The 15228-nt window shown below is 35.8% G+C and overlaps 3 protein-coding genes across 3 annotated transcripts in view; 2 read left to right on the top strand and 1 right to left on the bottom strand.

Moving 5' to 3' along the window:
- The window catches only part of LOC120633110 (receptor-type guanylate cyclase gcy-28), a 41521-nt gene that overhangs the window by 3773 nt on the left and 22520 nt on the right, over nucleotides 1-15228 (top strand). The window contains exons 3-5 of the mRNA XM_039903221.1: nucleotides 12176-12259; nucleotides 12596-12758; nucleotides 14942-15061. Coding sequence (XP_039759155.1) covers nucleotides 12176-12259; nucleotides 12596-12758; nucleotides 14942-15061 — 367 coding nt within the window. The remainder of the gene's footprint in view (nucleotides 1-12175; nucleotides 12260-12595; nucleotides 12759-14941; nucleotides 15062-15228) is intronic.
- On the bottom strand, nucleotides 6516-9662 carry LOC120633112 (uncharacterized serine-rich protein C215.13-like). The gene is made up of 2 exons (XM_039903223.1): nucleotides 9271-9662; nucleotides 6516-7915 (listed from the first exon to the last, which is right to left on the bottom strand). Exons 1-2 carry the CDS (start codon nucleotides 9458-9460, stop codon nucleotides 7035-7037), a joined length of 1071 nt encoding a protein of 356 aa, XP_039759157.1. The 5' UTR covers nucleotides 9461-9662; the 3' UTR covers nucleotides 6516-7034.
- Nucleotides 6639-9269, top strand: LOC120633111 (protein ALP1-like). The gene is made up of 2 exons (XM_039903222.1): nucleotides 6639-6942; nucleotides 8042-9269. The coding sequence occupies exons 1-2, from the start codon at nucleotides 6662-6664 to the stop codon at nucleotides 8916-8918; spliced, it is 1158 nt and encodes a 385-aa protein (XP_039759156.1). The 5' UTR covers nucleotides 6639-6661; the 3' UTR covers nucleotides 8919-9269.

Genomic DNA, 15228 nt, shown 5'->3' with positions numbered 1-15228 from the left:
GTGTGTATTGTCGTAGTATTATTATTAGTATTATTTATTTATTGATTTTCTTTTTTTTTTTTAATTCTTAACAATGCTTACAAAAACAAAAAACTATTAAAAATTTATAAGAAAAAAAAAAACCACCCTCCGCTTGCGGGGCTTTTGAATGCCCAAGCAACCGGCGGTCAGGGCCCCAGAGTGAGGAACCTCCTCACAATACGCGCCGTTTCAAGGACTACTGCTTTCTGTATCCGACCCTTGTTTCAACAACCAAGCGAAAGCTTCTTAAGATGTTGGTCGAAGCTTTTCGGGAGAAGACCATTGACTGAATCGACGATCGGAACAATAACTGTCGACTCAACATTCCACATGGCGGTAATCTCGTGAGCAAGGTCCAAGTATTTAGAAACTTTTTAAAAAGATTAGCATTTAATGTTTAATTTTTCTCTCACATTTTTAACTTTCAACCCTAACAGAATAGCTTGATGTTGATGGAAGATGTAATAGATAAGAAGAACTCGATTAAACTTAAATACTCCTGCAACTCGATTAAAACTTTGTCAAAGGTTAAACTTATACTATAAGATAATATCATTCGTCTTTTAAGATAGATTTTTTAAAGAACATTTTACATAGTGACATAGTATAGCTTGATTATTTTCTTGTGCTACGTAAGGGCCGAATTTTCTGAAAGCCCGACTTATTGATATAAGTCGAGCTTGGAGAGCCTCTTGAAATATTAAGTGACTTTTGTTCCATGGATAAAGGTTACAATGCCTAAAACGCTTCAGACAAAACAAATCAATCAACCAATAACACTTGAGTGCACATCAATTTGTGTAACAAAATTAAAGAAAAAAACTTCAAATACTCTTATTCTTAATCATATATATACTTCATTTCATTTAAGACGGTACAACACACTCACGCACACACTGGTTAAAAAATTAGAAAGATTGCCCCGTCGGATTCATGTATGAGATCCTGACTTTTATAAACAAAATTATGAATATAAAAATATCTTGTTCATTGGTCCCCAATTGACCGATGAAATATTGATGATTAAACATAAATAAGTACGTACAGCTGAACGTAGCTCCTATTTCTGTCGAAATCATAAGTTTCTCTGAACATAAACAACCATTCAGTGTAAAGTTTAAAGGACTGTAGCTTCTGACGTAGCACATCTACGCATAGTATGTTGTGCGTAGATGTGCTACGTAATAGCTACGTCGTGGGACTTATATTTGACACAATTGCCCAAAAAAGGATCGTAATGTTTACAGGGTTCATGTATGTATGATAAAATTATCATGAAAAAAAGATCATCATTATTATTTCACTTTTAAGATTTGCGCAAATTACTAGGTTATTTAAGTAAATATTAAAATATTTTATTGTAAAGTCAGGTGTTCTTTCAGTAATGAAATATCGTTATTATTGAAATTTTGGAAATAAACAGTTTATAATGTAAATATAATCTATACATTTTCAATGTAATATCCTTTGCAATTAATACAAAGTTTTTAAAATTTTTGCCAGTTAATTTTTAATTTCCCTCGAAGGTAGAAGTTTTGTAAGATTGAAGTGTTAGAAAGTTGCAGGTGTTTTACAACTTCGTGAATTATTAAAAATCTATCAGAAGACTTTTAGATTAAAGGCGAATAAAATAGCTTTTCAAGAAACCTACCTATTGATGAAAAATTATTATGAAAAATATTGCAATCGTGTGGAGAGTCAAAAATGTAACATGTTAACACTCCTTTTTTCAATGGCCACATATACTACTAAATTCAAACTTCTTAGGTGGTTATATACAGACACAAATATTGACAGTGTTGGAAATTCACTGTATAAGAAACACGACTGTGGTGGCCACCAACTACGTCTTTTTAGTAAATATAATCATAGTTAGTTAGTCTAAGTTTTAAACCCTGAAGTTTTTTTTTTATTACATGAGGGTTTAAAACTTTTTTTAACTTCTTTTCACTTTTAGATTTCTATAAATATTAAATTTCGTTTTACTGTTTTGGAATTTTATTTAGGTATCTATTTCAATGCAGTTTCAATGAAAATATTTCTTAAATTACAAGACATGTTAGAAAAAACAATGTGTGTACCAGCTAATGCAATTTATATTTAACTAGCGTACCTAGCCCGCTTCGCCGGGCTAGATTTTGCTTTAATTTATTGAAACAATAAACTTACATCATTAAATTTTTAATTTGAGTCTCATAATATATTAAATCATTTATTTCTCTCCGTATTCATTCTCTTCTATTCTCTTCTCGAGCGGGTGAAGATCATTATCTACACCCATGCACACCCAACAATAGAATATCATCAGTAAATAAAAGCTGTATTTGACAGTTCAAAAATAGGAGTGCACCGATCGTCACCAAACTTTACAGGATTACTCGCCAGGTCAATCCGGAGATTCCCTGAAAGTGTCATTGAAATCCAGCCGTTTCGAAGCCTATGCGGAACATACCCACACACTTTCTCTTTTATATATATAGATAGATAGATTACACTGAAGAATTTACTAAAGCAGGTGCGTGCTAGCAATAGTTACAGCTACCTGATAGGTTTAATTACGTACTATCAAATCTTTGCTAATTGAGCTTCGTGGTTCACATCTTAATGCTGATGAGCACTATGTTCGCAATTATACTAATTGCTCTACAACATTGACTAAAGGTCAATGCTAATGACATTTCGGCCATTGACGGCCGAGTGGCGCAGTGGGCAGCGACCCTGCTTTATGAGTCCAAGGTCGTAGGTTCGATTCCCACAACTGGAAAATGTTTGTGTGATGAACATGAATGTTTTTCAGTGTCTGGGTGTTTATCTGTATATTATAAGTATTTATGTGTATTATATTCATAAAAAAATATTCTTCAGCTATCTCAGTACCCATAGCACAAGCTACGCTTACTTTGGAGCTAGATGGCGATATTGTCGTAGTATATTTATTTATTTATATTATTTATTTATATTATTTATTTATATTATTTATTTATTTCACCTTATATAAACTTCTACCTTTGCCTCTTGTGTTAATAATTCAAGCGATAAAATCTTTGATTACATATTAATACAATTACTTTGATTGTATTTACTATCTGTGATTACTTGAATGAAATTACGACCTAGAGAAACTTTTTTGAAACATGTCTGGCTCAGTGGCGTGCATAGAGGGTATGCAGATGATATAAAATGAAGAAAATCTCCAGTACTAGTTATAAAAAACTTAAGGATAGGCATTGTTAGAGTTATAAAAAGCATACCCTTAAGTATTAATAACTTGCACTGGGCATTTTCTTCATTTTATATTATCTGCATACCTTGTGCATACCCTCTATGCACGCCACTGGTCTGGCTGAATGCTTAAATTCCAATTCTTGGTACTTTCAAAGCCATTTCGAAGGCAGGTCCAGGACATTGCAAATAGTTCGTTTTATAGCGAGATAGACGGGAAAAACCGATTTCGACGGAACTTATCTTGTCATTGTAAGGTTCTATTTTTTACTCCATATTAGGCAGATCCAATAACAAATACTGTTATTCAAAGTACAAGTCTTGGGTAATTAATAATATTTAATTTATAATTTCCTTTATAATCGTGAGGTGTGCAATCATTTTCTTAGAATGAATATGGGTATGTGTAAGGATGTCGTTGCAGTAGATAAGGGTCTTTCTCCACTATTCCTTGGCAAAGAGAACTGGCGCAAGCCAAAAGTACTTAGCAACTCAGATCGTGTGGCGGTATGGAAGAGTAAGGAGTTGCATGGCAGATTCTACGAGGCCCTGTCGGGACCAGATGTAGATCAAATCGCATCTGTATCCTGGTTACAGTTCGGTGACCTATTTGGGGAAACCGAGGGTTTTGTCTTTGCAATTATGGACGAAGTCATCAAGACGAGAAACTACCGGAAACACATTATGAAAGATGGCACTCTAGACATATGTCGAGCGTGTCATCGTCCTGGGGAGTCCCTCAGGCATATAGTTTCCGGGTGTTCTCATCTTGCTAACGGCGAATACTTGCACAGACATAATCAAGTAGCCAGGATAGTTCATCAACAACTTGCTCTTCGGTTTGGCCTTATCGATTTTGAGATGCATTAACGACCCGGCGTCAGTTCTTGAAAATAGCAGTGCATTGCTCTACTGGGATCGAACGATTATCACTGACAGGTATATTACAGCTAATAGACCTGATATAGTGCTAGTCGATCGATCAGTGCGCCGTGCAATAATTGTTGACATAATTATTCCACATGACGATAATCTGGTGAAAGCTGAAAAGGAAAAAGTATCTAAATACTTCTACCTTGCTCACGAGATTACCGCCATGTGGAATGTTGAGTCGACCGTTGTTGTTCCGATCGTCGTTTCAGTCAATGGTCTTCTCGCGAAAAGCTTCGACCAACATCTCAAGAAGCTTTCGCTTGGTTGTTGGATCAAGGGTCGGATACAGAAGGCAGTAGTCCTTGAAACGGCGCGTATTGTGAGGAGGTTTCTCACTCTGGAGCCCTGACCACCGGTTGCTTGGGCATTCAAAAGCCCCGCAAGCGGAGGGTGTAAGTTTTTTTTTTATACATTTTTTATAGTGTTTATTAATTTATTCTTAAGCATTGTTAATAATTTAAAAAAAAAAGAAAAATAATAAATGATAGAAATTTAATTTATTTGTTCTATACATAAATTTTCAAGTTTGATACCTGGCACTTTTAGGAGCTATGTGGGGTTTTTAAATAAATAAATAAATAGACTGCGACAATACATACATCGCCATCTAGCCCCAAAATAAGCGTAACTTGTGTTATTGGTCTAAGATGGCTGATGAATATTTTTATGAATAATTTATTTATTTATTTCTTTCTTGGCAATTTTGGGTCAGTATGAAGTACTCTTTAAAAGTAAAAGTATTCTTTAATAGTACATAAAAACTTATAATATACTGATAAACACACAGACACTGAAAAATATTGATTTTTCAGTTGTGGGAATCGAATGGCCTTGGACTCTGAAAGCAAGGTCACTACCCAGTGCGGCAGTCGGCAGTCAAGTTTCAAATTTGAGCAATCTAAATAACACTTGCTTTAAAGGTAAAGGAAAATATCGCAGTGAAATCTGCAGGTCTGAGACTTTTGCATAACGTTCGCAAATTTGGGAATTTATAATTTCTGAATTTTCTCTGGCCTGGTCTGGTGGGAGGCTTCTGCCGTGGATAGTTACCAACCTATCGACAAGACGTGCCGCTAAGTTATTTAGCGTTCCGGTGCGATGTCGCGTAGGACCCGATGTGGATGTAGGTTTCATATAACTGCCATTCCCCTACAGGTTAGCCTGTTACCATCTTAGACTGCATCATCACTTACTACAAGGTAAGATTGCAGTTAAGGGCTCACTTGTAACGGAATAAAAAATATATTAATGATGATTACGAGACGTATTGCCAATACAAGTCAATGCAAATGCGGGTGGCAAAACAGCGAGCTGACTTCAAAAATATGTAGCCAGAATATTGGAGTCTCGTCAGACGCCGCATTGTTAGACTAACTTCTAAAATAAATCTTCAAAAAAGAGGTATTAAGTCAGTCCTACAAAAAAAAAAACAACGCAAATCGCCTGATAAACGGAAAGATCGCTGTATCCATAACTCATTTCAATTCTCCTGTTAGTACTAAAATGGATTAAAATACCAAAAAAGCTTCACGCTGAACCTCGCGGTACAAAATGAAAATAACGTTTTTTGTGTGGTTGTAAACATGAATAATCACATACGCTGTGACAGGAGCTTCAATCCGCTGCGGTCCCGCCAGCCTTTTAACGTAATTACCTGGAGGTTGTTCATTATTTTGGCTGATATTGTTGTTTTGAAGCAATCAATATTAATTTATCATATCATATTTGACGTCTTCCCTGATTTCAAGATTAATTTCATTTAGCTTACGTGCATGCGAAAATATGTTCGGGTTTTTATTTTCCAATTTATTTTTCCATTCGTCTTTGAAAAGTACTTTTTCTGGATGAAAGGTACTGTATCCTTTTCTGTATTCCCGACAATTTTATGCCAAATGTCACTAGTATTTGTTTATTACATTAGGCGTGAAAGCGTTAGAGACACTAAATCCCATTTATAACATTTTCTTTAGGATATCCTGTGCAGTAACAAGGTCCAACTTTCCGTCATTAAATAATAGTATGTAATAGTCCAGTCATTATAGTAAGTCCAGCTCGGAATTCGAGATACCCAGCTGTAAGGCTGTAAATACTTGTATATTGACACCATAAAAGTTGTCTCAAAACCTACATTACTACATACTAGGGTGTAAGCACCTATTAAAATTCAAGGTCACAAAAATCGGTTTTTTGCGCTTTTTTGGTAATAGGTATCTCATTTCCAAGTAAACCAAGGTTCCAAGGTTTCATTTACAAGTATTTACAGACTTACAGCTGGGTTTCTCGAATTCCGAGATTCTTACCTAATTTAAGCTTAAATGACTGGACCAAAATGATAAGTAAGTGTGGTTTTACAGTGACGCTTACTGTCCGCGCGGGTGGTAAGCGCGCGGATGACCCGCTCGAAACTATAAAACTAGTTTAAAGCTAGTCGCGCGGTTAGCCGCCTCGTACAGTCGTGATCGGTTTGCCGGCTCATACAGTCGTGATGAGACTTCTCGTATTTATTATACTATATTACTTATGGAAAAAAAGGCAACGACGACGACGTATACAAGTACATCCTTACAATGCCACTAGATTGCTGAGAGGCGCGTTCTCTACATCGTTTGCGGATTTAAGAGAACATAGTGACAAGTTCTTTAAACATTTTCGTCTGTCTATAACAACATTTAATGAATTACTCTGCAAGATAGAACATAATTTAAAAAGATCAAGTTTACGTCGAGCACCTATAGAACCAGTTGAAAAGTTGGCGATTACCTTAAGGTAAGTGGCATGAAAAATACTATTTAATTTTTAGTAATTACTTTATTTAGAAAATTTAAACAATCAAAAAAACAAAACTCGTTGAAATGTAATTAATAGAAATTGTCGTTTTCTGATGCAATATTTGGAAAGTGCTGTATTTCTTCACAGCTTTGCTGAACAGAATTATTGACTGTTGAATGAGGATCATATTGATTTGCTGTTTGATAGCCTTGCTGAGTGGTGGTACTAGACATTGATTCGTTGACTGGTAGCGTTTGGTTTGAAAAATATGATGAATTGGTTGCACACATTACAGAAGAATTAGAATCATTTTCTGGTGACATGACGGTGTAATATTGACTTGCTGATTGATAACCTCGTTGCGTAGTAGTATCATTAGAATGATTGGTTGTTGATGTTGTAGTAGAATTTGAGTTATGTTCTGGTGACAAGATGTTGGACGTCGACGTAGTGCCACTTGAAGTTGGCGCGGAGAGATCCATGGCGATTTGCAATACTTTGGAACGAAATAATAGTTTTTTATAACTGTTAAAAGATTTTAGTATTGGACCTAGAGAATTAAAAAATGACAAATCGTCAGAGCTTATGTCTGGCATATTTTTGTCTAACAAATCTACCAACTTTTTCTCAAACGCGGAGTTCTCTTGTACCCGTTCATGTTTCCTCTTCCGAGTCCATGTTGGTTTATCTTGGTCAGCCACCGGAGTAGAACTGTTTTGAGAAGAGCCAGAAATTTCGTCGTTATTTACTACGTGAGCTATTGTTTCAGATGAACTTGATTGTTCATTAATGTTGTACATAGATTCTGAAACTTCGTTTTCAGTGATACGATCAAGAAAGTTTAATTCTTTGAAATAAATGTATTTTGTAACGGTTTTTGCCCCGCTACCAGATGGTGCTTTTTTCATATTAGCTTTGGTTTTGAAATATCCATCTCTTGCAGATTTCCATCTTTGACGTAAAAGCTTATCTGAAACAAAAAAAAATTGGCAAAAATAATATTTTGTGTATCACGCCTTCTCACTTGTACTTTTTATGAATCCTTTCCTACTTGGAACTTTCTACTAGTTCTAATAATTATATATATTTTTTTCAGATTCTTAGCTACTGGGAACACTTACTCCGATCTACATGTCACATACAGAATGGGCGTTACTACTATAAGCAAAATCGTCAAGGAAGTTTGCTGTGAGATATGGGAAAAACTACGCGAAGAATGCATTCCTCAACCGACAACGCAAATGTGGCAACGTATTAGTGCAGAGTTTGAGATGTATGCAAACTTTCCTAACTGTTGTGGGGCAATAGATGGTAAACATATACGCATAGTTAATCCCGCAGGTGGAGGGTCAATGTTTTACAATTACAAACATTTTTATTCTATTGTCCTTCTGGCAATGTGCGATGCCAACTATTGCTTTACTTATGTCAACATTGGTTCTTGTGGGAAAAACTCTGATTCCACCATATTCCAAAACAGTGTACTATTTCAACAGTTAGAAAGAAATAATTTAAGGTTACCGGCTCCAAAGTACCTGCAAGGATCTAATATTGTGGCACCTCATATAATAATTGGTGATGGTGCATTTGGCATATCGAACTATGTGATGAAACCTTATCTTCGAAATGATATGAGCCACAAACAGAAGATATTCAATTACCGTCTAAGCCGTGCCAGAAGGTACATAGAATGTACATTTGGAATATTATCAAACAAGTTTAGAGTGTTTCACACTCCAATGAACGTGAGCTTCTCCAACGCAAAAACTATAGTTAAAGCTTGTTGCGTATTACACAATTTTATCAGAGTGCGAGACGGCTACAATGGAAATGACTTATTAAGCATTAGTGGTTTGATTGACATGAATCTTCAGCCAGTTTCTAGAACAGGAAACACACTACGCGAAGTGTTTGCCGATTACTTTATATCGCCTGCTGGCAGTGTTTCGTGGCAAGACAGACAAATATTCTAGAGGTACCTACCTAGTACCTATTTGAAAGAACTTATTAGTGGAATTGAATTCATTGTCGTCCTTTCAAGTATAGACTATAGTGATGATTCATAGTCATTTATGACTAATCTAATGTGTTTTTTCTGCAAGTAAACCGTTGAAGAGTGTTCAAATCATCAAAAATCCACAATCTTATTTTTAAATCCATAAAGATAGTGCTCCAACAAGTAAAATTGATCAATTTACCTTATCTTACCCTACATATCGATTGAAATCTTACCCTACATATGTTTAACGACGACTTTTATACCAACATAATATAAATTTTATATTATAAATGTAATTGATAAAAATACAAATTTTATAAACATACCTTTGTCTTTCTTTATGTAATTTTCTCCAAAGATTGCTTCTCCAACTTCTTCCCAAGCCTTATTTTTTGCGTCTTTGTTTTTGTATAATTCGTTCGATGGATCCCACAGCAACGGTCGAAAGCGAACTTCTTCAATCAATCGACCCGTATCGATATAATTCGCATTCATTTTGGCGACGACGGTACGCATGCGCGCGTCCGACCGGCGAGACTGTGCAACGCACACTGAACACAATGACTCCTCGCCCGCACGCGGTTGAAAAGCGCGGCTGAATTGCCGTCAACGCGGGCCATCCGCGTGACTATGTAATGATCCATGAGACGCAAAGCTCGTGGCCCGCGACGCTTACCAACTGCGCTGGCGAAAGCGTCACTGTAAAACCACACTAACTCATAAACCATTGAGCTACATATTGTGGTTACGCTTTGTAAATAACTTTATTCGCGATGGATTTAAAAACTGTTTTAGTAAATAATGTAGAACTCATTTCGCTGATTTCGGATATTTACAAAGGTCTGCGAAAGCCGAAACCGAGTTATTGCACCTTCTTAAGGGCGGCAGTGCCTATGACAGATCGTTAGACACAGCCCGCTGACAGACAGGCGGACATCAGAAGCATCGTAACTCTAATAAAAGGTACTGTAAGCCGCCTCCTCTTTTGAGAGTCAGAAAAGTTAGATAGATAGATGAAGTCTTTATTGCACAAATTACAAAGAAAACAAAAAATGAAAACGAGAAACAGCGAGTAAAATCATATCTTCGGCGCAAAGGTCAGACTACTTTTACCGTAAATCGCCATCGAACGACTGGTAGGAACGTGCAACCTGTTATCATCTTTAGCACTCAAAAGCACTGAACATGCTACCAGGAAATTTGAAACGCTCTTTTAACGGTGGAATTTGAAGATGATAAAAAATGGAGAACAGAAGTTAAAGAGCGTGCAAGTTTTGACGGGATCTTATTTGTAGCCACTTTAACTCAGCAAGATTTTCGTATACCAAAGATCCGCAAAAAAGACATTTACGTTCTGAAGCCTATCTGGCTTGCTAAGCATGGTCTCTGATGAATCTAAGTAACGAGTTTCTGCGTAGTCTAAAATAGGCAATAATAGGTTATTTGCTAGGAGAGTTTCGGTTTTTATACCCAAAAACACATACATTCTTCCATCTTCTTAAGCACCTAACTGTGGCAAAAATCTTAAGACGGCGGCCATTATAAAGCAGTTCTGCAAAATAGTCCTGTTATGGTTAAGAACTATACCTTTTAACACGCATTGCAGCAACTACATTTCCCTGAGTGATTCGTCCCCGCTCGTCCGTGGTCAAGGGTACAAACAAATCAGAGTGAAAGCTGAGGAATGTTGTCGCAACGAACTTGGCATTGGGAGGAAATGAGATTGGATTGAAGGGTAATGGCGCGGGGAAACACCTTCGATTGTATCACGAGTGAATAAATTGTTTTATTCGTTGGCAACTGATCTGTTTACTCCTTTTTTAACCGACTAGAAAAAAGAGGCGATACGATTGCGCTTTCTATCTATATTTATCGATTATGTTTCTTACAGATCAAATGAATGTACGTGTTTTAATAACTATAAATTATTCTCAGTGAACCTAATATCAATATATTAATGACTTTGACTTCGACCTTATGGAAGCAGCAATGTTTATACTATATTATGTGTTAATCCCAACCTCTACCGACTGTTATCTGAAAAATATCTTTAATAATAGAAATACGGCTGCTCGCTATACTGTTTAATCGGGGACAGGCATAAAATGTAATAAACTTGTATAAAAACTCCATACATGATATTATCCAAGTATCTACGTGTCAAATTTAACTAATACCCATTCTGCCCGTCACAATCATCAGCTTTATTAATGCTCAACAACTGAGCAGAGGTTCCAAGCTGCTTTAATGTGGGTACACTGAAACCCTAAATTATTTTTAATACATGGTAAATCTAAGCAATACTATACAATAGTCTAACTAAAGAGATTTTTTGCGAGATATCTTTTAAATCATATAAAAATAAGCTAAAGAAGAATTGTTTAAATCTATATATATATAAAAGAGAAAGTGTGTGGGTATGTTCCGGCTCCGAAACGGCTGGATCGATTTCAACGAAACTTTCAGGGAATCTCCGGATTCACCTGGCGAGTAATCCTGTAAAGTTTGGTGACGATCGGAGCACTCCTATTTTTGAACTGTCAAACTGTCAAATACAGCTTTTATTTACTATTAGGATATTCTATTGTTGGGTGTACATGGGTGTAGATATATGTAGGTATCTTCACCCGCTCGAGAACAGAATAAAAGAGAATGAATGCGGAGAGAAATAAATGATTTAATATACGAGTATTATGAGACTTAAATTAAAAATTTAATGATGTAAGTTTATTGTTTAAATAAAATAAAGCAAAATCTAGCCCGGCAAAGCGGGCTAGGTACGCTAGTTTTTTTAAAAACGCGACACCTTCTATTTTATTTTACTACTAAAATATGTTATCAGTTTAAGGTGCTAGTTTTCTATCACACTAACTATTTCTGTTAATTAAAATTTTTCATTAAGTGAAACTGTTTTATTGAGAATACATGTCTTTTAACCTCAATCAAGACTAATGGATACGCAGCCTCTCCGAGGCGTAGTAAGAGGTGGCAATATTCGACCTTCAAAAGTAAAATTCAGAACCGATCCAGTTACCTACGTAGATCAACGTAATCTATTGATTTCCGCTGTGAACTAGCCACATACCCACAGAAACCTCAATTACCAATTAGAAATTATTAATTCCAAATTGATCGTAGCCGGAAATTTTACCTCAAACCTCAACTCAAAGGCATATAAAGGCATCAGTGGCTACTTCTGTGAATAATTGCTTATTGGTTTATTTTTAATAGCCTCCATCGGAAGGCGAGTTGTCTGCCCCAGCGAGTGTTGTCAGTCGCATGCATAAACTGAGGAATCTGCGAAAGGACACCCAGGTCAGTTTATGAGTTAGTTAACTCTTAACTATGCATATAAAAATTTCTATCACTTTGCCTATTGGTTCTCTCCATAACGGCTTAGGTATCAAGTTGAAAGGTATACTGGATACTAAAGTTCATGGTCTCTTTTTGCTACCCAATTCAAGTTAATAGTTAAACGCATTAAAAAACACCCTTTGAAGCGTGTTTTCACAAGTCCCAATGACGGCTGTCGAAATCTATGTAGAGTATTTGACCTACAAAATTTGTACCTTTACTTTTAAGATGCGGAAAATTCGATACGCGAGTTAAACTCAAACTCGGGCGGGTTTTTGATTACTTTTGTTCTTGCAGCCTCAAACATTATTCAACGATAAGGGCAAGTATCCTACGCTGACACGGATGTCCTACTGCCAATGTCGGCTGCCTCGCGTCTTCACCAGTGTGTTTGAACGCTTCGGTTGGACCCATGTCGCCTTGCTGTTGGACAAGTCGGATTTGTTCTCACTTACTGTTGGTAAGCATACCAATCTCGTATTTATTTATAACAGATAAAATAAAAATAAAAACGCTTATTGAAATCCTTACTAATATTCGATGCCAGAGTGTGTTTGTTTGTTTGTCCTTCCTTAATGCCAAAGTCAAATATTTTTTATTCAAATAGGCGCATAGATGGCACATTTGATGCGTACATTACATGTAAAATATGACACAGAAGTAAGTTAATGGCGATTACTAAATTCGTCTATAAAACTAATGCTACGAGGGTTCCAAACGTGCCCTGGGTCTAAGAAGAAGCCCACAACAAACTTAGCCGGTTGTTTTTTCTTTTTTATTACCATCTCACATTGTCATTTAAAACTATTAAAGAAGCAACCTGGTTAGACCAATAATCTACAACCAAAGATTTTCATCGTTGACGTATTTAATACTATAACAGGACTTTTCTATAAGCTTACATTTAATAATGACTTTGAACTTCTTAAGAGACATCTCCAAGATATCAACTGGTAGGTTATTGTAAGTAACATCTTCAAATTTATCTCTCAATGCCTCTTAACTAAGCATCAGTTTTTTTTGGCATGGAGTTTTTTTGAAAGCACTGAGAGTAACAGGATACTTTATATCCCCCGAAAACAGACGATTTCCACAGGACGACGAAACCGTATAAAATCGAACGAAGAACGCGGTAACAGCTAGTCTAACATAATTTAACTTTAGTTAGTGACCTTCTACAGTCTGATTTTAATATGTTGAATAAGTGGTGTCATGATTCTGGTTTAGTAATCAACCCAGGTAAAACTAAATTAATACTCATAAAATCTCCGCATCTTGCAAAACTACCAATGAACCATATTCTTGCCCATGACCATAGCTGCCTACACTCGAATTACACCAGTTGTAAATGCCCCGTCATTGGAGTGGTTGAAACTGTTACATATTTAGGATTACATATAGATAGTAAATTTAATTGGAGTTATCATATTGAACACGTTTGCAATAAGCTTAGGCAATTTTTAACTAATATAATAATTCTAAGAAATCGTATTCCCTTCAAAATAAAATTAATATTGTATAATTCTCTAGCTCAATCATATATCCAGTATGGTTTGAGTAGTTATGGCCGTACATATAACTCTTATTTAAAAGAAATATTCAAGCTGCAAAAAAGAATGTTAAAAGTTATCCTTAACAATAACCATAGTGACTATTCCGAAGCTGAACTTTTTAAACAGTGTAAAGTTTTACCAGTGCATGTACAGTTGAAATATTCAATTTTAAAAGAAAACTTTTTCAATAACATATACTGGAACAAAGTACAACATCCTGTATGCACGCGGGCCGTCAGTCGAGGCCGGTTATGCACTTCGGGCGCGTTCAATAGGTATGGCGAGCGCACGAACGTTTACCTAGTTCCTCGCCTTATTAATGAATTACCCACTGATGTACGAGACAATATTAATCCTCGTAATATTAAGAAAAAACTGAAGTCCTTCTTTTTAAGTAACTTATGATCATTTTTATACACAACATGGTAAACTGGCAATAATGTTCTGTACTTAACGTACCTAGACTTAATTCTCTGTTAGCATAAATTACAAACCTGCGTGGTTTTCTGATGCTAGCTATAAGTATTTTTTTTTTTTTTTTGGAAACTTTATGTAATAAATAAATAAATAAATAGTTGTATATGCACTTAAAGTTAAAGAGAATAATAAAAATAAATCGTTTATTTGAGATAAAAACAACACATAGGAAACAACATATAAAGTACACGCTATACAAAAACATATAAAAAAGGCTAAAAATTAGGTAACTTAATAAAAACAAACAAATATAATTAATTGTATGTTGGCAGTGACATAATACTATGTAACTAGGTATCGCCTCAGCTGTATGCTGTAGCAGTGGTTTAGTGATCACTGCTACAGCGCTGATTTTCAGGCTACCTCTCTCGACATTCCGAACTGGCCAAGCTGCTTATTTGGTTGGTTGGTTAGAACGGCGTTTTGCATGTCAAATTTCGTACCACCATTTTAGGAGGCAGATTCTAACCGAGCAGATGTTGGCAAGAATCTCGTCGATGACATCCCACAGAGACCCAATAAAGTTTAACAATCATTGTCCTTTGTGCCTATTCAGCCCTAAGCTAACTAAACACGCTAAAGTACGTTTACCTACACTGGTTTCTTCTAATAGGTAAGAGCCTTGAGTGGGGTCTAAGGAAAGAAGGTGTGTTGAAGGCTGTTCGGGAACTTGACGGCAATGAAAGTGAGTCCTGCGAAGCGCTCCTCAAGGACGTCAGTATGTATGCAAGAGGTAAATATAAGCACAAGTTTAATTTATGCAAACCAAAAAAAAACAATGAATATAAAAAAAGAATTATTTGATTTTATTAAATGGCTAAGAGCAATGATATCCATATTTTATTTTTTTATTATTTTGTTTTCTTATCAAATAAAACATACACATCAAAATGGTTATAT

This window comes from Pararge aegeria, chromosome 21 (genome assembly GCF_905163445.1).
Source record: "Pararge aegeria chromosome 21, ilParAegt1.1, whole genome shotgun sequence".
Classification (NCBI taxonomy): Eukaryota; Metazoa; Arthropoda; class Insecta; order Lepidoptera; family Nymphalidae; genus Pararge; species Pararge aegeria.
Note: the sequence above shows the minus strand (reverse complement) of the source record. Positions and strands in the feature narration are given on the sequence as shown.